The 25260-nt window shown below is 42.1% G+C and overlaps 1 protein-coding gene across 8 annotated transcripts; it reads right to left on the reverse strand.

The window, feature by feature from the left end:
• Window positions 1-1138: 1138 nt before the first annotated feature.
• On the reverse strand, window positions 1139-24007 carry VPS26C (VPS26 endosomal protein sorting factor C). 8 transcript variants are annotated; one of them, XM_040585067.1, is made up of 8 exons: window positions 23609-23974; window positions 16152-16295; window positions 14764-14913; window positions 11524-11604; window positions 8901-8975; window positions 3800-3950; window positions 3300-3452; window positions 1139-1686 (listed from the first exon to the last, which is right to left on the reverse strand). In XM_040585067.1, the coding sequence occupies exons 1-8, from the start codon at window positions 23795-23797 to the stop codon at window positions 1604-1606; spliced, it is 1026 nt and encodes a 341-aa protein (XP_040441001.1). In that variant the 5' UTR covers window positions 23798-23974; the 3' UTR covers window positions 1139-1603. The 8 variants fall into 8 exon arrangements, 7 of the variants coding, with proteins under 7 accessions (XP_040441001.1, XP_040441008.1, XP_040441004.1 ...); XM_040585074.1 differs by lacking the exon at window positions 23609-23974 and adding an exon at window positions 17144-17413; XM_040585070.1 differs by lacking the exon at window positions 23609-23974 and adding an exon at window positions 17014-17131.
• Window positions 24008-25260: the final 1253 nt, after the last annotated feature.

Here is a 25260-nt window from a genome sequence, read left to right on the forward strand (position 1 = left end):
CAGAGCCCCCCCGACCATTACCGCGCACACTTTTGACAGCAGGAGGTGGCAGTGCCACTGTGAGCAGCAGGTGGCACTCTCATATGCGTAGACTAGAAAGTGGCTTTCATTTTCCAAAAATCATCTTGTATTATTTTCTGATCTTAGGTAAGTGTTGAGTTCTAGTAAATAACTTTTTTTTCCCCCCACAAGACCCTTGTAAGACATTGAAATAAGAATTTCAGCTGTTTGTTTCTAAAATACAAATGGCACAGAACCAGGGCCAAACTTAGAATTACATTCTCCTGCTTGGCAATGCTGCTAGATAGAGCTAAAGGAAACTTTTGGGCAGTTTTTTTAATTCTGTCTTCTCATGTTTGTCATCCTCACGGTTGTACTTTTTATAATACTTTATCTACTTAGCCTGCCTCCACCCCACATATTAGCATATGGAAAATTCACAATCTGAATGAAATTGTGGCTGTTCTTGTTAACTTAGAACAACACTGAAATCTACAACCTGTTTGTGTGGGTAAGGTTTTTCCTTTCTGACATAGTTCCTTTAAGATGTGTAGTTACAAACCCTTTAACATATTTACCTTAAAGTTTAAATGTAAATTCCTGGAAAGGAGTAAGCTAAGTTGAACAAGTGACAATATTAACCCAACCGATTACAAAGAGTGACTGTCTCACCGAGAATGGTTATTCATCCAACAACAGTCACATCCTAAAGGCACACGGTGCCACAGCGTAGAGGTTGTTAATACAGCTTTTTCCCTGTCAGCATAGGCTGGTCTGCAACAACTCAGCAGTGCTGCTTCTCACACAACTACCATATATTTTTTTTTCACATCAAAACTGAGCTGTAGAAGTCTTATAAAAGGGAAGATGTTATAATGCAAAGAATAAATATATTCTCAAACTAAAACCTTCTGACTCATCTTCTTTTTCAGCGCTATCTTACACAAATTGCAAAGGGCAACAATGTAAGGGCATTGTTTTTCTAATCCAGGGAAGAGCCACACATGAACAACTTCGGTTCTAACCATTCTTCAAATAAGACTCATATGCCCAATCTGACCAAAACACACTCGGTGTTATTTCACATCACTTATTTCATATTCATCTTAAAATATTCATCCCACACTACCATCCTGCATTGGTGTAGCACCATTTATTATTAGACTTTCAAAGACACTATGCAGTATTTTATTACAAGTCCCACACCCTCCCTCCAGTACAGATAAACCTAGTAAGTCCCCTTACACCTGGTGTAAGAGGTCTTCAAAGGACCCTGGAACAAGTATTATAGAATGAAATAGAGAAACTTATTAGGTATTTCTACAAGTTGTAAAAATACACAGAATCATTCGTTCGGGATATGTCTGAGAAGCATTGGAGCAAACAGTGGTGAACTCGGAAAGAGCCCTGACACGTCCATCCATGTAGGCTCCTGCAAGGCAGGCAAAGTCTTAGCAAGATCTATAGAGAAATGAAAGCACGAGAACGACCAGCAGGGCTGAACCAAGTGATGTGTTTTCAGTTGAAATAAGACCTTTTAGTTTGCCTCTGAAGAATTTTGTCCTTTTTCAGTAAATCCTTAAAGCGTTTCTCCTCCGACTGTTTACATCCTGCAGAGCTTCAGCGGAAAGTTCTCTGTGATGAGATGATCATCGTGCAGAAGAACAACAATGTTAACTTCAAACTCTGGAAGAAGGGGAAAAAAAATTAAAATAAAATAGTCTGCTATGAATCTGAACTGTAGCAGTGGGCTGAGAGGCAGACAGCTCCTGCTCTCAGACCAGCATTTCACAGGGCTCTTCCAAGTCATTTCATCGCCCTATCTTCCTGTGGGAGGGATGGACACGGTACTCCACGCAGAGCCCCACCGCAGGCATCCCAGACCTTGGACCCTTCCTAGAGCACCTTGGCTTGTTCTAGTCTTTGGGATTCCCTGGATTAACCTCTGTATCACTGAGAAACTATGACACTGTCCTCTGGACAACAGGCAGAGTTCAGACATCTAAGATTAAAATGTTTTGGGAAAGATGCCTCACGCCAATAGGCGTTGTTCAGAAGCACGTAAATGGAAGAGCTGGGGAAGAGACTCCTCCCCGGCTGTCAGCACAGAACGCTGCCTTGGAATCTTGCACTGTATATGGCCTTAAGAAATCAAACTCCAAAATACAATGTACCTTCAAACCATGAAAAATTCCAAAAGAAAATCTACTCTTTAAATCCTAAGTTGTGTTGTTCAAAACTAAAATCAGTATCACATCTATAACTGAACCTAAATGGAGACAGAATACAAAGTCAGATAAGAGTTGATAAATGAAGGGAACGAGAGATCAAAATAAACTGGAAACAACTGTCCTTTTCTAGAATCTTCGTAACTTTATTAAGACTGTTCTTTTAAGTAGACACTACAGTAATAGTAGCAATTTGTCACTGTAAATTACTATTCAATAGCTAGAAATGGCAAAAACTAGAGAATATTGTTTTGGGGAAAATCACTGTACCCATCAGCTGCAAAAGTTTTCTCGGGGGGAACAGAAACAGGCAAAGCCGAAAAACTAGTTGTGCACGCTTGTCCAAGACGTACAGCAGAAAAGTAGGGCTTCAGCTGGGAAGGATCCTAAAAGCAGGGACTTGTAGTTTCAATCTGATACAATAAAAAAAAAGAACCACCAAATTCCAGCAGAACAAAGGGGAAAGAAAACAGGATAGCAAAGAGAATTTCTACAGTAATTATTTGAACAATTGAAACCCCTGTTTCAGGTGTGTGTTAAACGGTTGGATTTTGGCAACAATAAGTAGGAAGAAGCAGCTGGTGTAGATCAAGAAAAGCAAAGTCACGTACAGCCTAACCTTATTTTTTCGAGTCTGTGCAGCAGAAGGGGAAACAAAAAGGAGAGGAAATAGAGGGGTTCTTGCTGGTGATAAAAAGGAGGAAGGGATCACCTTGCCATTTCATTCTTGAACTTGTACTCAAGTGTTTAATCACATGTAACTTTTTGGCAGCAGCAATTACCTGCCATTACACTGCTTTTCTCCCTTTACTATATAATTCTATCAGAAGTAGCTTAATAGTTGCACAACTGTTTTCAGTTAGAGGTATGTGGGCTGTATTTTCTTGATTTATATGAAATACAGCAGACTACAACCCTGTTCGGGAAACCTCTACAGGGAAACAGATGGATGTCCTTGGTTCTTGCAGTGCTGTCAGCAATTTATTCCGTTACCAGCCAGAAGTTAAAGTAAAACTCGAAACTTGTCTCAGATGAAAGACGCCAACACAGCATCAAGTCCTCCACACTTACCAACTTTGAAGTTTGTTGTTTCCAGGGTAGGGCAGGTGAACAACCTGGGAAACACCATGTATATAGGAATTGGTAGGCCCCTGCAGATGTCCCCATCAGCGATCTGAATATTCTGTATTTCTGTGGCATCTCTGGCGTAACCTTCCGCACACCCTGGTGAAAGTGGGAAATTCAGAGGGAGAGGAGGGGATTGGAAAGACAGAAGAGAAAGCAGTGGCCAAAATTTAAAACAAAGATAGGCTGGCACTGAAGGGAAGGTACGTGAGGGCAAAACATTTTGCCCTCTGACCTGCAAGTTTTCATGTTAGCACTTAATCTCTACGATCCTTAATTCCTTATTTAAATTAATGTTCGGACCATTCCCCCTAAAGTGCCAAACAATTTTTTGCAAGTCTTTTTAATTAGACTGCTTTTGACAATCTTTCCTATTTAAGCTGGAAGAGTGCAAGCGGTAATTACTGCAGTCTATTTTACACAAAGTCCACTTGAGAGAAACTTACCACAGGTTTCCACACGTACTAACTGCAGCTCAATACTTTTGACTGCAGCCTCTGCACTCTCCACCACCAGCTCCCCTGTCAGTGGCTGGGTGATGATACAGTTCGTAGAACTGAGATGACCTCTGATGAGGAATTTTGGAAGTGAAGCTCTCTAAAAAGATTGGGGGTGGGGGGGAGAAAAAAGACAGACACAACTGTGAGAGCAGACTAAGAAAAAAAAATACCTTACAGAAAGTTACCAAAATCTGTAGGAAACCCCAAAAAGTTGCAAAGTTAAGAACTCAAAAGTTCAGAAATGCTTCAAGTAACTTAAATAACATAAAAATACATGTCCTTATGTGGATGGGTTAAGATACCTCTTACTACTCGCTCTTTTGACATGCGCCCCCCTACTCATTCCATCCACAGGACCATTCTTCCTGGAATGAACGACACAACTTGACTGTTAGAGTTAATCCAGAAGTCAGAACTGCATGCTGAAGGAGGTAGGCTGGCAGCAGCTCAGAGGACGGTTAAGTCGCGTCAGCTCCAGAGAACTGCATTCTGGTCCCACTTTGCACGGACTGCCGTACAGTCCACCATTCAGCACTTTTCCCAGCTTTTAAATTTTCTCTCTAACAGCCACTACTACTGGGAGGGAAGACAGGCATTTAAAAATCTCTTTTTAATGCAAGATGTGGCACTCTGCTTACATACCAAGACACCAATTAAGTACAATTAATGAAGAGCTTAATTTGAATACAGTATCACACTTTTAAAATTTTCTTTACAGCAAGCACGTTTCCTACTTGTTAAGGAAGGAGCAGTAAGAATAGCTTATTGAGGATGACAGTCTATAAATCAGTTTCCATAAAAGACCAAAGCAGGGGCTTTGCTCCCCCTGCCCTCCCCTTCATGAAGCCAGCAGGCATCACAGATACTCTGCCAGCAGAGAAACTCGCGTGCCAGAAGCTCCAGTTACATTTCAAGTCCTGGCGGGAGGCACACTGAAAGAGTCAAGTTTTCTACCCACATCTTCAGCTCCCATCTTCTCCATCCAGCCTCCTTCAAACACTTTGAGCACCATGCTCTAACTTTCCCCTTCTTTTCCAAGCCTTATTCTTCTCTCCCTCAGTTTTTTTTGTTATTGATGTTTGTCTTTGATGTTAGGCCCTACCTTCCAACCAGCTGCTCACGCTTGCTTGTGGCCTCAGATTTCCTTGCCCATGTACTGATTTTTCCCTTCTTCCAAACCAACTTTCTTGCCGCAAGCTTTTTTTCTCCCAGTCTGTCTGTTTCGCTTCTTAATCCTGGCTGCCAGTAGCAATGGCAGAAAAGTTCTCAGCTATTGTTTAGACTGTTTCACCCAGATACCCAAGGCCTCTGCAGAATTTAGCTGTTCCACTCAAAACAAATCTTTGGGGGAAATAAAAAGAGAGGAATTTTCATGTGTTTAGTAAACGTGACCTCACTTGGGTATTTTCTCCTAACTTGAATAACAGAAGTTACATCCCTGACAAAACCACCCTGTGAAATATTGAGTCCTAATAATGTAGTAGTAAAATGTAAAGTAATTAGTAAAATTATTTCATGATCCCTTGCAGGTTCTTCCCATTACCACAACTGGTGTAAACAGAGTTGCATCCCTGCTTCACAGGGACATCGTACAGCTATTCCCCGAAGTACAGTGGTCAGGACAGAGATAAAAGGAAACTGCAGAAGGAGAACTCAAGGCCATTTTCCTCCATCCTAGTCTACGAGACTTGCCTTTTTAAGGGCGTATTTCCCCTAGAGCCTTACTACTCTTGGCAGTATTCCTCATATTTTAATCCTAGCTAGGTCTTATTTCATAGCACCTATCATTTACACTTTTATTCATAATCCCCCACAAATGAGAATCAAGAACATACAAGCAAATCTGTTCTGGTTTTTCGTCCAACCTCTCTGTGCTTTGCTTGGCTACTGCAAATCTTCTATTGGTCTACTAGAAGTAACAGTTCAGCCACAACCTCCAGACAAACCAAGAATTTAAATTTTTGTACTTTATATATAGCAAACCAGTGACTTTTGCAACCCGTCCACCAGGTAGTTATTTTAGACCCATATATTTTTCAGAGACAGGTAGAAGAATTAAAAAAAAAAAAGAGGCCACACATTTAATACCATTCTTTAGACTGGACTGGAGCTCTGGATCCAAGATGTCAGAAGTTTTAGAACCAACTTTTGTGGTTACGTACTTGAAATAGGGAAAGGCATAGGGTCTGCTATTAAACATAAGAAAACTTTTAATAGACAGGACTTTTTCATGATGTTCACCAGTGAGTCTTTGCTAAGCCAAGGAGTGAAGTATCAAGATACAGAAGAGAAAGAAAAATACCTCAGAAAATAATTTATATGGAAACATGGTTCATAGGAAGAACAGACAGCTGACAGCTTTAGTATTTAGCAGTAGTCTCAAAAATAATTTTCCCACCAAGAATAGTTGTATCCTTGTATTTGGAAAAACATGTGCTTTCAGTGTGCAGCAGACTCCAGAGACACGAGAGGCTGCCGGACACAACCTGCTCACTCCCTCACTCAGCTAGACTTAGAAGAGTTTCAGCCATGACAGCTGCCTGGTTTCCTAAGGTCACTTCCTCCACGCTCAAGCACAGTCTGTTCCCACATGCAGAAAGTCCAGCAAAGGTAGGAAGAGACCTGTGTGGATAAACAAGATGCTACTGATAAGATCGTAACAAAGAAGTATACAAAAGATGGAAACAGGGACAGGTGACCCAGGAGGAATACAAAAACACTATCCGATTGTGCAGGGATGGTTTTAGGAAAGCCGAAGCCCACCTGGAATGAAATCAAAAGGCACGAAGGGTAACAAAAAGGGGCATTAAAAATCTACGAGCTGCAAAAGGAAGAGGAGGGTAAATGTCAGCCTGCTACTGAATATGGTAGGGGACCCAGTGATAGAAGACATGAAAAAGACAGAGGTACTTAATGTCTTCTCTGCCTCGGACTTTACTAGTAAGATTTGCCTCCAGGAAGCCCAGGCCCCTGCAACCACAGGGAAAGTGTGGACCAAGGAGGTTATCACTGGTAGAGGAGGAGCAGGTTAGAGAACATTTAAACCAACTGGATGTACACAAGTCCATGGGACCTGATGGGACACACCCACAAGTGCTGGGGAAGCTGACCCATGTCGCCGTGAGGCCAATTTGGATTATCTCTGAAAGGCTGTCATGAACAAAGAAGGTTCCTGAGGAATGGAAGGTAGTAAATGTCACTCTTATCTTCAGTTAGGAAGATCCAAGGAACTATAGACTCGTCAGCCTTGCTTCAGTCCCTGGGAAAGCGATGGAGCAAATAACACCAGAAGCCAATCCCAAACACACCAAGGACAAGAAAGTGGCTGGAAGCAGTCAGCATGGATTTATGAAAACAAAATCATGTTTAACCAACCTGACAGCCTTCCATGCTGAAACAACTAGCTTGGTGAGCAAGCGAAGAGCAGTGGATACTGTTTATGTTGGCTTCAGCGCTGTTTTGGATACTGTTTCTCCTGGCAACCTCACTGACAAACTGATGGAGTACAGACTAGGTGTACAGGTTAGACACTGACATGGACTGAGACCGACCTGAACTGCTGGACTCCAAGGTTTGTGATCAGTAGCACGGAGTCCAGCGGAAGGCTAGTACCAGTGGTGTACACCGCTGGCTGGGGCCAATACGGGAGCCAGTATTAGTTGACATCTTCAGTGACGGCTTGGATGATGGACAAAGTGCATCCTCAGCAAGTCTGCAGGTAACACAAAATTGGAAAGAGCCGTCGATTAACCAGATAGCTGTGTTGCCCTTCACAGGGTCCTCAACAGGCTGGACAAACAGGCCTACAGCATCCTGAGCTGCATCAGAAGGTGTTGCCAGCCGGCTGAGGGAGGTGATCCTCCCCAGCTTTTCAGCACTGGTGAGAAAAAACTGGGGATAGCGCGTCCAGCTCGGGACTTCTGGTACAAGAAACAGACTTACTGGAGCAAGTCAAGCCATTGCTGGATTTGGCCATGAAGATGGTTAAAAGCACATGACACGCAAGAAAGGCTGAGAGCTCGGATTGTTCATCCCTGCAGAACAGAAGGCTCCGGGGGATCTTATCAGTATGTATAAATATCTGATGAAAAGGAGTAAAGACGACAGACTCCTCTTGGAGGTATCCAGTAAAAGGACAAGAGGCTATGGCAACAAATCGAAATAAAGGAGATTAAAAAATAAACAAAAAATTTAAAAGTAATCCTGTGAGGGTGGTCAAACACCGTAACACTGCCAAATGGCTGCAAGTCTCCATCCTTTGAGATACTGAAAACTTTACTACACGTGGCCCTGAGCAGCCTGCTCTAGATGACTCTGCTCCAAGCACAGGGGCCAGACTAACCAGTCTCCAGAGGTCCCTTCCAACCACAGTAACTCTGTGAATATGTAGAATAAGGTCAACACCAGCATGAAACAACCAAACAGCTCATTAGGAGGTCTGTTCTGAGAAACAAGTGGAAGAGTTGGTCTAAATTCAGAACTCTGGAACTAAGAGCACTGGAAGGCAAACTGGGGATGCAGAAGGGAGACCTAAAGCAGGAAAATAGTCGTATTAACAAAAAGAACGCAACAGGAACATCTGGAAAAAGAGCACACAGGTTTCAGTGGAAAAAACAGAAATTCACAGAGGTAAATGACCAAGACAGCTATACTGTTCATACAAGTTTCCCAAAGCCACATGGGGCTGTAGAAAAATGCACGATCAAGGTTCAAAATACATATTTTTAAAGGATCTTGGCTATGTATGGTATAGCATGTTTTCCCTTGCTTCACTATCATGTTTCATTCAGAAAAATTATAAAAATGTTTAACCACTACTGAACAAAGTCCCATGTTACATTAGTCACCATTACCACAAGAGATCGGGCAGAATCACTTTATTGCTTACAAAAGTAAAAAAGGAGAATGACGGTGGGGAATGAGGGGGGGAAAAAAAAAAAAAAAGGAGTTGATTATCTGCAGGGCAGCATTTAATCATCCCTCTCTTTCTCACTCAGAATCACGTAAGCATTGCATTTAAAGTAAAATAAGAAAACCCTTACCTTACCTCTTTAACATTTTGCAGAGTTTCAGGAGTAATTGTGAAGTCTACTGGGCTTGGTGTCAGTTTCCCTTTCTGTGACTGCAAGTAATGAAAGAGTTTCACTGTAAGCCATGATTTACAAAACACACAGAGAGAATATTAAAAAACACAACAAAGGCAGGCAGCTGTTGGGTATGTTAAGTCTTCAGGATTGCCTTCATACTGAAGTATGCTTCTAGGTAATAAAACCCCTGACATTTCCTGCCTTTGTTATTAAATAACGTTATGATATTGTCTAAACACAAGTCACAATGCACCGCAAATCTAAACTGTAGAAGCAGAACTGTATTAATTTTTGGTTACTTCCTGTTTGCTGATGCAATAAACTACAACAAGATCTTCATGTGATAGTTTCTGGCATAAGCTGTAACTACACTGAAAAAAGAGAAAAAAAAAAGGGGGGGGTGTATGTGGAGCAAACCCCAAACATGTGGTTGACTACTCTAAACCACCTGGAAAAGAAGAAATAAAGAAATATGCTACCTACCTGAAGCATATGGTATGCTATTGGAAAAAAAGTGAATTTTCACATTTCTGTATTTACAAATAATTACATTTTTATGTCACTTGCAGTGTTTCCTTTCGTTATTAATACTTAGTAAATTTGGGCAGGGGAGAGTGGGGGAGATTATAAATGAACTTGCTCCATTGCTTCAAACACGTTTTAGGAAGTCTCCCTCCCTCGTGTTACCCCTGGGCACTTCGAACACGTCCTGCTGCCCTTTCAGTAACAGCTCAGGTCTCCTAAGCCATCCTGATATTACCAGGATATTCTCAGCTGATGGAATTACTGTATTGTTGATTTAATGGGCTTCGCATTCCAGCTCCTTTAATAGTAAAATAAGCAAAACTTGGTCCAGGTTAGCTTTCCACACCGGAGAAGCAGTTTTGGAGGCACATTATTACAGTTCTTCAGTGTCTAGTTACACCATTTCTCACAAAACCAAGTTAAATCTTTCCATAGTGGCTGAACAGGTCCTGAGCTCTGCTAAGGTGGCAGCACCAGGAAGGTAAGCTTTGCTTACCATTCCCCGATCTCTCCTCCTCTCCGCCCTCATCAGGGAGTTGCACTGTCTTTTCCCTACATATTTAAAACAGGCGGCCAGCGCAGCGTCACTTACAAGAGACTCAACTGCACCTAAGTGGGGGCTGGCAGAGCACACCACCACCACCGGGCTAAACTTGAACTCTTAGTTAGGATCTACCCTCACTACTTAGGAATTCAAAATAACTTCTGCTGCCCAGCTGCAAGATGGAAGATGTTAGCAAAAGATTGACTGTATTTTCCCTGCAAATGACAAATTCTGGCAAAGAGTAAGGTTAAGGGAAACGGTACATTGAGCACTGACAGTGAGAATTGTATGTTCAGTAAAACCTCATTAATTTGCCCTGAGAGATTCATGATTTACTGACTTGTGATCTAAGAAGTGCTGTAGTGGGAACAAGAAATAAAACCAGGAAACTGCATACTATGTAATTTGTTCAGTATTTTGACAAGTGTGGCTTACTTATAACAGACCAATAAAATGTAGTGTAATATGTTTTAGAAAATAATGAAATCTTACCAACATGAAACTTCTTTATAGCACCTAGCTAAATCTTAAAAAAAGGCACGACATCTTTAAAATAGGTACTATAGAACTAAAATAACATTTCTACCATTATTGACAAATAAGACAGAATAGTCTCATACTTTACTGTCCTATTAAAAGAGTTCAAAGGAATGATAGAAACAGTATGTTCCTGCAAGTTGTGGGATGAGAAAAGAGACTTAATTAGGCCTGCACACTCTGTACTGACATTAGATGCTCTGGACACGTGTACAAGTCAGCATAAAACAAAACTCCAATCTGATATAGAAACTTCAAATAACAAGCAGCAAAGCATTTCTTGTGAGACAGTCGCATCTTATCCCACAGCGGTACCTCCACAGGAGGAAGGCTGTCTCCAAGCTGCTGACTGCAGGATGTGGTTATTTGTTAATCTAGTTACCTTAGCACACTGCAACCGGGGGCCTACTTAAAACCAAAGGTGATTAAGTTGACAAGCTTCTTATTTCCAGCTTGATGCAGTCCCAGCTTTGATACTTTGAGTCAGGGCTCTAAATCATAATTAGTCATCTGAAGTACAGAAATCAGGTATTTTCTCTTCACCAACAAACTCCCATTTCTACGACAGGCGTTGTGGGTGCCCAGAACCTCTGGCTAAGAAATGCTCAGATAATCTGAAACAGGGTTTAAAAGAATGCCGTAATATTTATCTAACCTCATCATTGTTTCAGAACTGAAAGGATGAACAAAAGAATAAACTCAGTGCGGTACAACAACATCTTATAATCCAAATCCTCTTTGTACTATTTTCTTCAAATGAAAAGAGAAATGTGTTGTTCTAATCAGAAGCGATTGACACCCTAGCTCTTCTGGATGTTTTTGTTTTGAGGCTGTCTTCCTTTACTCATACGTATCCTGTACGTTGCCATTACAAATGACATGGTTTTACTTGGTTTTCTAACGCTACTGCCAACCTTCTCTTAAAGGGGGGTGGGTGGGAATCTCACTTTTGTATAGTTAATACAAGCCACACTTACCAGTGAGTGGACAATGAATTCACAAGTCTTAGTTAGGTCTTTTGCTAGCAGAGAACGTCGCATATCACACCGAAGAGTATACTGACAAGAACAGGGCAGCAGAGAAAGAGAGCCTTTGTTAAGATTTCCTCTATTTCTGTCTAACTTTTCATCTTTTTAATGCATATGTGCAGAACGTTACTATTATTAGTAATTTAAAGCATCATTTAAAACAGATTAGTAGGCAACATACATACCAGTGATGGGGAGAGGGGAATAAGGTCAAGAGTTATACAATGATTTTAGGTGCTCCCAAATGAAAGCTGATTTTTCTTTGTGTTTACAGTCCCATAGTCACTTGCAAATGCTTTCCCGATCTTCTGTGTTATGTAACAACCTACCAGACTGATGGACTAACTCACTGACAGAGTCTTGGATTGCTTCAGCACCCAAACTGCATTCAGTTGAGAGTGATTATGGTATTGCTTTTCACCGTACTTTGGTTAAGTGATTATCAATAAGATATATTCACAGCCCCTCTAATTTTAAATGTACTGTAAGATCGGATTTAAGAGCAGTAACGTTACATGCATATTTAACGGGGAACTGTCTTTAACCATACAGCTGAACTTAAAAGCAGCAGTGTGCTGTACAGTCAGGCAACGAGGTTAATTTTGCTGTTCACTGTTCAAAACCTTTGCTGATGATTTCATCCCCTTTCTCCCCTAAAAAGGGAGCCACAAAACAGCGACTGAAAAATAGCATGACCCTGGTTATCACAGTAACCGTATACTGCAGCATCTGTAATATAGCCTTTCAACATGCTTACAAGGTAAGGAATTTCTTGGGGCGGGGGTTTCTTTGCTTTGGTTTTAATTCCTTCTTTACTCAGACTAGCGACTCAGCTTCATAATTTCTAGCTCATGGTGTCTCTCCACACACAACCTGAATACGCATGCAAGAATGAGACCCGGCGAGCATCTCTCCTTCCCCGTTACAGATCATGGTTTCCACTGAAGTCGGTCACTATTTGAGCGAGTCTTCTATTACTGCACTACACCTCATTCTGACCGGGGAGCACAGTGCAATGGGGCAGCAGGAACGCACAGGCCTGGCAATTCGGCCTCCCCACCAGTGTCTGATCAGAAGGTCTCTGCATGAGAACAGACTTGAATCTCGATACTGAACCCCCAGCTAACATACTAATACCTAGATCAAGCAATAGAGGCATGCTTTTAAATTATACAGGAATTGGAGAGAGGTTTTAGAAGTTTTTCTTAAACACCTCAGCACTACATTTTCCTCTTCAGAATGAAATTTAGCCCCAGCTTGTAAAGAGAAGCTACATAGATGAGAGAGGGAATGACAAAACAAAACAAATATTCACCATTAAAGTATACCTTGAAACAACTGATATTGATCACAGGGAAGTTATCTAGACTATGGAAAGCAACTCAACCAGTTTTGCACCATTTTTGACATACCTACCACAAACAACAGATGCTGCATTAGGAAGAAAGCCAAGACTGAAAAAAAGATATGGCAAGTACTCAAAAAAAAAAATCTGAATGTAGACAAAAAACAAGGGCATTTTCCTTTTAGTTAGTTCTGATAGGCTTGTAAATGGGGGTGGGGTTTGGTTTGTTTGTTAAGGGTTTTTCAAAATCGCAGATTGTAATGTAAGACTTCCAGTTCAGCTAAACAGCTAACAGTTTTACACTTTGTCATCAAATCCAATACTATCATCAGTGAACTACAAGTGTGTATGTGTGCACAAAATTTTTTGCATTTAGTGAGTTCTTAATCTTTTTCCCCGAAGAAAACAAAACAAAAAGCACTCCTCGGTAAGAAAAAGTATTGTCTAAATACATTGTTTACATTCAAGACATGGCTTTCCCTCAAAAAATAAACCACCCCAAAACCCCAAATGAACCTACCTATGGTAAGACAATTTTTAACCAAAAAAGGTCAAATCTAAAAACGGTGTTTCCACAAATTCATACAGACTTGGGCAGGAAATGTTACTACTCATCTCTACCAGAAAGCAAACAACTCTTGGTTTTGAAGATACTACAAGCTCCCAACACTTTGCTTTGAATATTCATTATGAGATTACACATTTGTTTTGAACAAAAGGACACTGTGGTACAGTCTTTTCCATGAAGGGAATGGTTGTACTTGTCTACAACATAAGGAGGGATCAGGTATATGTTACGGTAGTTCTGACAAGGTATTTCAGGCAAGACATCTTGTTACTGTTTATGCCATCATTCTTTAAAGATTTACTCCATATGGGAGGTCTGAAAAAATAAACAATGGGAAGACTTCCGCCAGCTAGAGGACACTTCTCACAAATGAGTGCAGGAAAAGACTCTGAACACTAGCCATCTTCGGTCCTGTAGGATTTATCTCTGTCTTAAAACAGATCTGGTAAGACAGTACACTTAATTTTTGAGTATTATTAGCAGCGATTCGTTGTCTACTATGCTAACAAAGTGTCACTGGTACTAGGCTAACAGTACATAAACTTGTATCTGGGTATGTACTACTATATAGATTATTGACAAAATGGTAAATGCAAACTCCTTTCACACAAAAATAATCAGAACTAGATGAAAACAGCACCCTGCAAGAGAACTGTAAAAGATTTAACAAGCGTGGCAAATATATTTTATCCTTTCTCAACCTAAAGTCCCTCTTTCCAGTATGCTTTTAATTTTCCCTTGTACATCCCATCTTACATCTGATCAGTTTCATCACTGTCAACTTTTCCCAATGAAAAGCTTAAATTTGCTGAAAAGAAAAGGGAGGAGACATCACAACAGTTTTTTAAAAGCAATGTTATATTGATGGGATACTGAGATCTCAGGATGATTCCTCTGCCACATTTAAGAAGCGCTACCACCTGTGGGAAGTGTTGACTCGTAGAAATTGGAACTGAAAAAGGCAACTAGAAACTACCTACAAACTAGAACTTTAGAGGTTAACACATATCATGACTTTTAATCTCAAGTTATATCTAGAAAATACAGTATACACCAGAAGAATGATATATTAATAAAGGAAAGCTTAAAAGATATTTACTTCAAAGGATCTCTTTCTGCTTATTCTTCAATTCGATAAGAGAGAACTTATTGCACTCTGAAAAGAAAACTTTACCACAAAACTTTATCCTCTGCTTCCATGGAATAAGACATGCTTTATAATACATTCTGCGAGTAACAAAACTTCAGATTTTCTCCACAGATACGACTACCTTACCTGAATATTAACAAAGACACCATGATATGTCTCATACAGAACTTTGTTCCCCTTCATATGCAATGGAAATTCAAATGGAATTTCTGTCTTGCCACTGGGAAGTTTCCCTGGTTTTACCATTTCAATAGTGCTGTTAATAATCTGAATAGGCTGTAAAGACAAATATTAAGAGGTTTAGGTTAAAGCAGAGCGTCAGCCCCATCACTTCAAGAACAAGCAAAATCCACTACACTATAACCGACTTCCCGAATTTCCAGAAACTCAGGTCTTTCTTCACAATACACAGCTCTCCAGTCTTACAATGAAAAGAAATATTAAGAATGCTTTCCTCAAGAAAGCAATTTGTGATCTATTTTATGGTTGTCTCATGGTAATGACCGAATGCGTCTAGAGAGCTAACTGGGAAGCGTAGTTCCATTTTAAGAGCCATAATCTAGAATAGTAGCAGCAGGAATCAACAAGTATGTGTGCTAGTTGAGCAGTTAGCCGTTCCCTCCTATCTTCTCCCCAGGCCTTTCCCACCCTAAAAGATCTGTATTTATGGCTAGTCTTTCACTGGAGCAATGGTTAACTGTGATGCAACTGGGGAAGCCCGCTTGAAGATCACAATTCCTTTCTCTCCGGGGTTTTACTATTATTCTCCGTCTACCAGACAGGAATAAGAAAATCTATTGCTTCTACTGTTTTGTCTGTTTTTCAGTCATTCATGGGCAGATTATTCATACTATGATACAAATAAAGACCTTCACAGGCCCTGCACCGAGGCTATCCTAACTTAAGCAAGCTGGTTTGCAAACGTAGCTATACTGCCTCTAGACAGAGCCAGCCCTGCTTCAATCAGTACAGCCATGTTCGTGGGGAGCCCGGAGGTAACTTGCCCTGCTAGATCCCAAACCCCACACTTCCAAACTGGAAGCACTGGAGAGCAGTACAGAGCCCTTCCAGGAGCTCTGCAGTCAGTTTGTGCACAGCCTCATACTCCACAAGATCATCTGTGCAGGTCCTGTATTGTGCCTAGTAACACACAACTTCAGTGGCCTCCACAGAAACTATTATGATAGTGACTATTAAACCCAGTGACTTAATTAAACAAATAAATAAATCACACAATTAATTATTTTTCTTTAAATCATGGCCCATCAATGCAATGTCCAATAACCATAGTATTTGTGTTGCTGTATTTCATCCCTAAAGAAAACTTGCCAAACAGTGAAAGTTCTTCCCCCAAAATGTCATCATAATCACTAGATAATGCTGAGCATTTCTCTGCTTTCTATCATTTACATACCACAAAGTGCTATAACTACCTGAGAGCCATTAAGGAAAGATCTAATTTGAGAAGAGAGTCAAAGGTCTGTTCTAAAATTATTAACCTGCACAGGTCTTACCTTGACAGAGTTATAGAAAGCTTCAAACACACCCACACTTTTGGCACTAAGCTGCAGGTTTACCGATCCTTCCATTGTTAATGAGATGCCTTGGTGCTGGACTGTGTCCTTACTTGTTATGACCACGACTCCAGAAAGAACTTCCTAATAGAAGAAAAGACAGCATGAAAACATTTAAGTAAATTTGTTCTATAGCTTTTACTCAGACAGCATGCTACCTGATTTTCAATCTCAAGAACAGCGTTCCTACAGAACAGCCTCACCTTGTCAGAAAGGACAAATACTGATCATGAAAGCAACGTCAGAAAGAGACCTCTGTACTTCCAGTTTGATTTCTTTAAAAATATTCTACTCCTCCTTGTAGAAGTACTAATCTGAGTTTCAATTTCTTTCCAAAGTATCAAAATCTTCCCCCCCAGGAAGATGAAAAATATCCTCACAACCAACTATCAGGTTAGATGGTAATAGAACAAGGTCCATCTCACATGTTAGAATGAAACACCAAGAGGGAATTTTATACAGAGTGGGACAGACAGCCGTGGGAGACGGAAGAGAAGGCATAACTGTAAAAGTGACAGCCAAGCTGAGGATAAATCTTGCCTCAAAAGCAAAGCAGAATAAATTTAAAACAAATAAATAAGTAGTTGTTCTGCTACACAAGCAAATTCCATGCTACATGGGAAACAGTTGGAAAGTGTATCTGAATTGGAGGCACAAGTTTTGTGACTCAAGAGATGCGTCACCCAATTAAGAACGCTTTGTCTACAAAACTGTATTTGCACAGGAAAACTGCATCTTAGAAGTTCTAGCACTGAAAAAAAGATTAACTGCAGGAGAGCAACACACAGTTCATTTTACATACCCCATAGTTTATCCTTCCCCTCTCCCACAACAGAGAATCCACTCCAATCCAAAGTTCCACGTCAAACATTCACACACATCTGGAAATAGCAAGGGGTTTGAGAACCTGAAGAAAGTTTCTTGGGGCTAACCTTCTCTTCTGCTCGACGGCAATGCTCTCTGTACCTTCAGCAGACTTGCAAACCAGACACCAAACTACAGATCGTTCCAACCAAAGGATAATTCAGACTGCCCACTCTACACTCGACCAGTTAAAACCAGTCTAGTTCTGTAAATCTCTGACAGATGCTACTTGAATTTTGCCAGCCTTTTGTCTTTACCAGTGGTACAGGGTGACAATATAGAAAATGGGTCAGGCGGTTTAAAGCAGAACTGGACAGCAGAACATCAAGCATCACATTGAAGGCTGACATGCTGCAAGTCTGAAAAGAGGACCTGCAGCAACTGGGAAATGCCAGAACAGGAGGCACAGGCACAAAAGGACGGTGAAGAAAAGCTGACCTAAATACTGTGCTGCTTTGCTAACGGGCTTTAATTAGTACAAGCAATTAGGTTATTGCTTTGAAAAATGAGTACAGCTGAACTATAAGAAGCAAGGACAATCCTGAACATATGAACTGCTTTAATAAATGAGAACAGTCTCCCACCACACAGCAACAACCTATTCCAGAGCTATCGCCTACATACTTTCACACGAGAAGGGTGTATGTATTTGGGGCAGAAAGGAGAAGAATGACTTGAAGTTAAGTATGAATTGTTCTTCTAGCATTCGGTGTCTCTTAAGAAATGAAAACACACCTCAAAACCACCTTCTAACAAAAACTTTTAAAGGTCACTAGTGTGGGAGAGGAAAGGATCAAGAAAAAGATGCTGTAGTATTTACTTTTAACTGTTTATACACAATCAGATTATATTTCTGTTTGATGTGGGGGGAGGAAATCAGCTATGTCTTTTCCCAAGAACAGCTACTCCGTCATTTTTGTGTGAAAACAGGGTCCCTTCTAAATAAAGCTCTCAGTTACTTGTCCTTCAAAAAAGGGCAAAACGAAGAGCATAAGCTCACCATGGCGTTCAAATAGTTTGCACACAATTTATGAGAAAACTTCACTTTTTCAAAACACTTGCAAACGTGCATTTCTAAAAGCTACATGGCAACACTTAATACTAAACTAGTACTGTTTTCAGTCCATGTCAAAAAGGGGTTAAATCTACCTTTAACACCACAAAACTATAAAGGCATAGAAAAAGTCACCACTGGAATGGAACCCATGTACTACAATGTAGTAACCTAGAATCAGTTGCTTTTACTCAGCTTTTCACTTTCTCCCGTACTAGCAGCTCCTCATGGCTTCACCATGTGACGACAAAACTTTGCAAGATAGAACTAAGCTGTTCTACACACTTACTCATCTGAACAGAGTATCCATCCACAGGAGGGCCGGTGTATTATGCAAAGCAGACAAAGCTGCAAGGTACATATGCTAAACTGCAAACAAAACATTCTTGTGAGAAGACTGCCACCGATTAACGATCCCAAACAAGCTTTGTAGCCTTCTTGTCAGTTCCTTACCATTCAAATATGCACATGAAACTGCCAGGAAGACTGACACTTTCAAAATGTCAGTCACTTTCAGGGTCACAACAAAGATGAACACCTGCTTCGTGTGATCCAGCAGCACAATCCCTTGTTCCTGTAGTCATGGAGCAGACTCACCCAAGTCCGGCTGGGGATGATTTGAAACAATCCTCAATCAGTAACACAAAATGGTACATAACATGCATACAGAGTTTTATCTTGGGACTCCTAAGTGACATCTTGACTTCTGACTGAACTGGACAGCTATTCAGTATCTATGAACTATGTAAAGACTATGCTGTCCCGTGAATCGTTGGGAAAATTACTTCTAGTGTTAAAATATATACTAACTCCAATCTGTTTACACTGTCATGTCTGTTTGCTGCATTAAGGAGACAGAAAAATAATTTTAGCTAGATATTATGTATTTTCAGACTGTATCTGATCACTTGACAGCATCACAGCTAAGAAAAAGATCATCCTAATTTTTTAGGGTTTTTTTTTCAAATGCAAGGTAGCTTTGAAAAATAACAAACTAACCACAAGGCAGGTTTTCAAGACCACTTGAAACATGCCATTACAGTTTCTGAGGTGTTGACAACAGCAGAGGATATCATACCTCACGCCATACAGAAATGCCTAACATTTTTCTAGTTCCATTTGATATCCGCTATACATCTATGGATTAAGGTCTTCGTTATTTCAGTAGAACTCCACGGTCAGTTGGTTAGCAAGACGATGTCTCAGGTTCCTTTTAGATTCCACTTTCCATACCACAGACATTCACTTTTGGGACAAAGGGCAAACATCTGGCAATTTACAAATTCACATTAAGTTCACATAAGTCACATTTACTAAGCAGTCCTTATCATTTTATTCCACATTCCACATATTCCTCTAAGCAAGCCACCTGCAAATTGTAACAACACAATCTTCTGGTTCTTTAGAAAGAAGCTGGCCACATTCAACAGAAAAAGTCTGCTAGACTCAACTAACTAGTCATAGATGCCTTAAAACCTCAATGCTCTGATTTACTAATGTTTGCTTTTTTTAGAAAAAGTAAGAGGCTTCCTCCTTATGGGCAAATTCTGACTTAAATATATTTGGGACTCATTTGTCATTAAAAGTCTTGGCTGATGTTAACCATGGCACCTTTCTTTGAACGACACATTTTTCAGGCCTTTCAGCCTAGAATTCTTTTAATTATCAATCTCAGACTAACTGCCACAGTTACTCCAGTCATCCTGTTTAGGTTTTCTAAACAAAATGCATCGTTAGTTGTGCCTGGCCCCTCATTCTTCCAGCATTCCAGGGTTTATTAAATGAGCCTCAATGGCTCAAGAATTCTCCATCCAATTAAAAAAAACCACCCAACATCAAAACAAACCCCTCCTGAACACAGACCTTCCATTCCTAGGAACTTAAACACAGTTTTGCTGCAGTAAGACTTATTTTGCTATTATAGGATGTGCTATTAGGATCAATTTTATCGTCTTTTTGTTCTTAAATCCCCTGTCACTCTTTTTTTTAAAAAAAAAACCAACAAAACAATGCTATTATGCTTTTGGTCCAAGAAGTGGCAAACTTGGTTTTCTACTCATGATTTGAAGTAATCCGTTTAAGTCAGCTTTTCTCAAATCGAAGTCACAACAAAAGAAAGGTTTGCTTAGTTCCTCCTGTTTCTGATGATTATAACTATTTTTGGGGGTTTTTATGTACTAAAATAATTGAATAAAATAATTGAAATTGCTTACTGTTTACCACAGCATGTTATTTTAACCAACTTCCTTTTCAAAAGCAGGAACACAATCACATGCTTGCATGATGCGTGACCATTTCACAAATTTAGTGTCTTATCTCTCCTAGTTAATAAAGGACAGTCAACACTGAAACAATAAACAACAATTAAAAAGAAGAAAACAGTTGCCTACTCAACTACCTAGAACTACGGAAAGTTTTAGGATGTGAAGCAACTTCCACTTGGTGTGGGAGATTGCTTTGCAACTATCAAAAATGCTTGAATTCAGCTGGATTTAGCTCTGCACCAGGATGACAAGTAGTCTGACCCAACCCAAGACAACAGGGAACAGTATTTGAAGGTTCTGTTACATGGTATTTCAGCCCCAAAGAGAAATTTTAAAAATCTTGGCCTGATGGGGAAAGCCTGTAATGAAACATCACTGATTCATTACTCTGACCTTACAAAAAACTACCAAAAAAAAGAAGTTATTCAGCCTTATTTCTCCTGGTCAGATATTTGCTTTAGACATACCCTTATCTTCTCCCCTCACCAGCTTTGTCACATGTACTTTCAACAGTATTTTCCCCTAACAAGACTCAAATTCAGTTCTGCAATAAAATTAAAGCTATGGTTTTTAACTTCTAGAGTTCTCCCGTAGAAGTTTGTATTAACAACTCCTGCACCTTCAGGGCCTAATTCAGTATGGAATTTACCACTGAAAGAGTCTCAGAACAGCTACTTGTTAAACATGGGTCTCCCCTCTGTTTGTTTCCCCACACCTCTTCCCTCCCAGAGCGAATAAAGATGTATAGCAAATATACCTAACAGTTGTAAAGATGATGGCTGATGTACATGCAACAGATTGAGAGATGCTGATTGCTAAAAAATCCCTGAATATTTCACCCAGACCATGCACTCTCAAGAGATACAGACCTTGAATGGAAGAATCTGCAGCCATCGCCATTACCAGTTCTTTGGTTTAGTATCATCTAAAATCACAAGCTGAGACCCTTCAGACTGTCCTTTATCCACCCTACTTTGTCAAATTTTCAACTCTGTTGGAGCTCCTCCACCACGTCTAACCTCTCTTCTGCAGAGCACCCAGCACAAGACCATTCTGATACTGACTGACAAATATTCATGATTCAAAAGATCAATTTTTGAATTATTATTATTTACTACTTTTTTTTTTTTTTTTTTTTTGAGCGTTGTGCCAACCAAGCACTATCCATCTCTCTGACCTGGCTTACTGCATAGCCAGTACTGTCAGCACAAGAAAGGTGGCAGAAATTAAGTGGCTAGGAAAGCGAACAGCATTGTGGAGTTACGCTGGATTAACCATGGTCTCAGGCAAATAATGACTTAGAAAGCTCAGTAATGTTTTAGCAAATTTTTGATATTATAATGTAATAGGCACAACAAAAAGACTATACCAGTGCATAATTTAGACATCGCCTTCTCCCACATCTAAATGCAGCTTTAAGTAAGTTCAGAAAAGCGAAGATCAAGCCTAGCCACAGTATCCCTATTGCCTTGAAATTAATAGCTAGGCATACACATTGGGATGAACTGTTGTCTTTACTAAAGGAATCCCTGCATTTTCAAGTATCATTGATGCAAGCATAATTGGGATGAAAGTTGCCATAGACCAAAGGTATTATTAGCACAGCTATTATCACTAAAATATACAACAATCTGTAAACTTCTAAAAATAAAAATCACCAACTCACAACCCAAACCCGTATACATTCCATGCCTGATTAAAGAGATTTGCAATTCCTTTCTGTCCCTACAAAATTTCTATTAAAAATTAATGTTGTAATTCTACTGTACAGCTGGTGTACATCACTGTGTTTTCACATCACTCAGAATTCCCGATTTCAGGCCTAGTTAATGAACTAAACAAAAATGACAAGCTTTTTCCCGTGGAGTTAAAAAGGATGCGAATAAACAATACTGGCAGATTTACTAACCGCAAATATCTTCATTTCAGCTTAAAGACAGAAGAAATATCCCTTTCCTATATGTAAAAACCCCAACCCAATTTAAAGTGATATAAAGCAAGCCAAATGAAAAAACTGAAAATGGGCACGGTACCACGGTAACAAAATAAGTAACTAAGATACTTCTAGTAAGATGCAAAGGCAAAACAATATGAAAGTGAGATACAGAAAGTAGTTTTTCTCACTATGACACCATAACTAAAGGGGTGTGTTGTTTGCAAACTGATAATTTAGCTTCATGAAAGTCACTCTCTAGATGATTTGACAGTTGTAGAACAGACGGCACATACCCTTCCATTTCAATCTGTTTAAATCAGTTTTCCAGCATTAAAAAATTCAATAAATTGAAACATGCTTTATACACTGTAAGAGCCAAATTACTAACATATGGGAAAGCTGTGTGTGAAAAGGTTTTTTTTATAATACAAGTACGTGGCTGAGTAGCCAGGAAGAAAAAAAAAAAAAAAAAAAAAAAAAAAAAAAAAAAAGACTTGAAAACTTTTGGTTAAACGATAGAATATTGCCTAGAAAAAGTGATGAGAGTCTCGAAAACGTGAGCAAGGTGTTTTTTATTTATTTTTTCCTAACAGCACTTGGAGTCTTCGACAATGAAAAAAGGCACAGCGTTTGATCAGGCAGCCGCAAAAGGTGAAGCAAGCACAGCCCATTCATCGCTATCAAGCACATCGGGCAGACTCCTGCCCAGTGGGAAAAAAAATCATTAGTTCCGCTCTTGTCCCAGTGCGTTATCTAAAGAGGAGATGTCCCGACAGGGCCAAACAACGCCTTAAGGTGCTTTCGGGCTTCTCGCCGAGCACAGAAGCGGAACCGGAGGCTGGAACGCCGGGGCACCGGCCCTGCGGCGACACGGGCACAAGCGGCTGCAGCCCCACCGCCCCACGGGTGAGCCCCGCACCGCCCCGTCTCGGGGGGCCTCGCCCCCCTCCGTCCCCCGGCGGGACCCCGCGGCACCGCCCCCCAGCTAGGGCCGGGGGGACCAACAGCGGGCCGAGCGCCCCAAGGCCGACGGGGACCCGCGGCTGCCTCGGCGGGGACCGAAGCGGGAGACACGGGGAGGGCGGCGAGGGGAAGCGCTGGGCGGGGCAGGGAAGGGCGCGAAGCGGAGCCGCCGCTGCCGGGGCGGAGGCCGCAGGGAGCGGGTCGTTCCTCCGCCCGAGGGCGCGCCCCGGTGCCTCAGGGCGGCCGGCTCGGTGCGGGGCGGCCGGCAGGGCCCGGCGCCGGGCGGGCAGAGCGGCCCCGCGGGGCCCGCACTCACCCCGCAGCGGTAGACCTTGTTGGCCCGCTTGATCTTGATGTCTAGCGCGGTGCCCATCGCGGCTGCCGGCCGCGCGCTGCCACGTGACCGCGCGCTGTCACGTGGCCCGGCCGCCGGGAGGCAGCTCTGCCCCGGCCACGCGCTTCCGCCGGCGGGCGTGGCGGTGCGCGTGCCCTGCCCCACCGACATCCGGGGCCCCGCTGGCGTCACTTCTCGGCAGGTGACGCCGCTTCCCGCTCGGCTCCGCCCGCTTCCCGGTGGTCATAGCAACGAGGGGAGTGGGCTTCCTGCCGGGCGGAGGCCTCGCGGCCCGGACGCGTGTGACGCGGCGCGCCCCGGGGACTACAGCTCCCGGCGTGCCCGGAGGCCCGGCAGGGCCCGCCGCGGGCGGGGGGCGCCGCCTGGCCCCGTGGGACGTGGAGGCGGTGCCCGCGGGGAGGCGGCGCATGCGCAGGGCTGCTCGGCCGTAACGGCCGGGCTCGGGGACAGGCCCTCGCGCGTGCGCAAGCGCGCGCCGTGCGCCAGTGGGCGGGGCGGGGCGGGGCGGGGCGTCGAGGGGGACCGGCCGCGCCTGGGGGCGCCGCGGGCGGGGGTTGGCGCCGCTCGCCGCGAGCGGGCGGGCGCCGGGGGCCGGTCAGGCGCCTCGGTGCGGGCCGCGGCGCTGGCTTCGGGCCGCGCGACGGGGCGGGACGGGACGGGACGGGGCCCCGCAAGCGGCGGCCGCGGCCCCTCTGGCCGGGGGCCCTGTTCTGGCCGGTGCAGTAGCGTTGGGCGATAAGGAAGGCCTAGCGGTCTTTAAATTTATACTTCTATCCGCGCTGAAGGGGATTAGCCTTACGCGTGCCCTACGGTCGTAAGAGCCTCTGTATGTATGAGGGCAAAACTTGTCCCTGTTATAATTACCCGTATGATTCAGCATACTGAATTTCAGTATACATGCCAGCCTCTTCTCAAAGTTGTCTGCCACTGCTTTGATAAGCTTAAGAAGGCACTGTCTTGTAAAACGCACAGTGAGAAAATCTGTCTTAAAAACCTGAAGCAAAGAAATAAATACCTGATGTGGAAAAAGCTGTAGGTGAACTGGTGGTAACATGCGTGGTCATGTTCTAGTACCAAGAGAAATGCTTGCATTTCTTAGAGATGTGGACTACACATCCGTAATTCTTGTGATTTCAGTGGGACCAGATACTGCCCATCAGCAGTATCTCAAGTTCCAAAGGAAAGCTATAAACCGTGAATCTAGTTACGATTGTTAATGCTTTTCTAAAATCATTATTCTCAGCGTGTTAAAAAGTGAGGGCAGCCATTTCATGGAGATGTTAGAAACACAAGCCAGCTTCAGAATCTAGCAACACCATTCTTGCCTCGTTTTAAAAGGTGGGAGTTCTTTAACTCGCTCTTAAACTATAGCTTGGTGGGGGAACAGAATTTGGATATATCATTGGTTTTTGAGTGTAAGCGATCAAAATAACCACTGAAAGCCTGAACAAAAAAATTTGGAAGTGGACTGTGCAGCTACTGTAAGCTGGCTCTGCTGTAACAGATGTGCATAAAGTGCACAGCTGAAGGATCAAGACAGATTTGTCTGTGGAATGCTGTCTTCCAAGAAATCTTTAGATGGTCCAAGATGGACACTCAGGGAAGTGTTCATT

Source organism: Falco naumanni, chromosome 2, assembly GCF_017639655.2.
Source record: "Falco naumanni isolate bFalNau1 chromosome 2, bFalNau1.pat, whole genome shotgun sequence".
NCBI classification, from domain to species: domain Eukaryota; kingdom Metazoa; phylum Chordata; class Aves; order Falconiformes; family Falconidae; genus Falco; species Falco naumanni.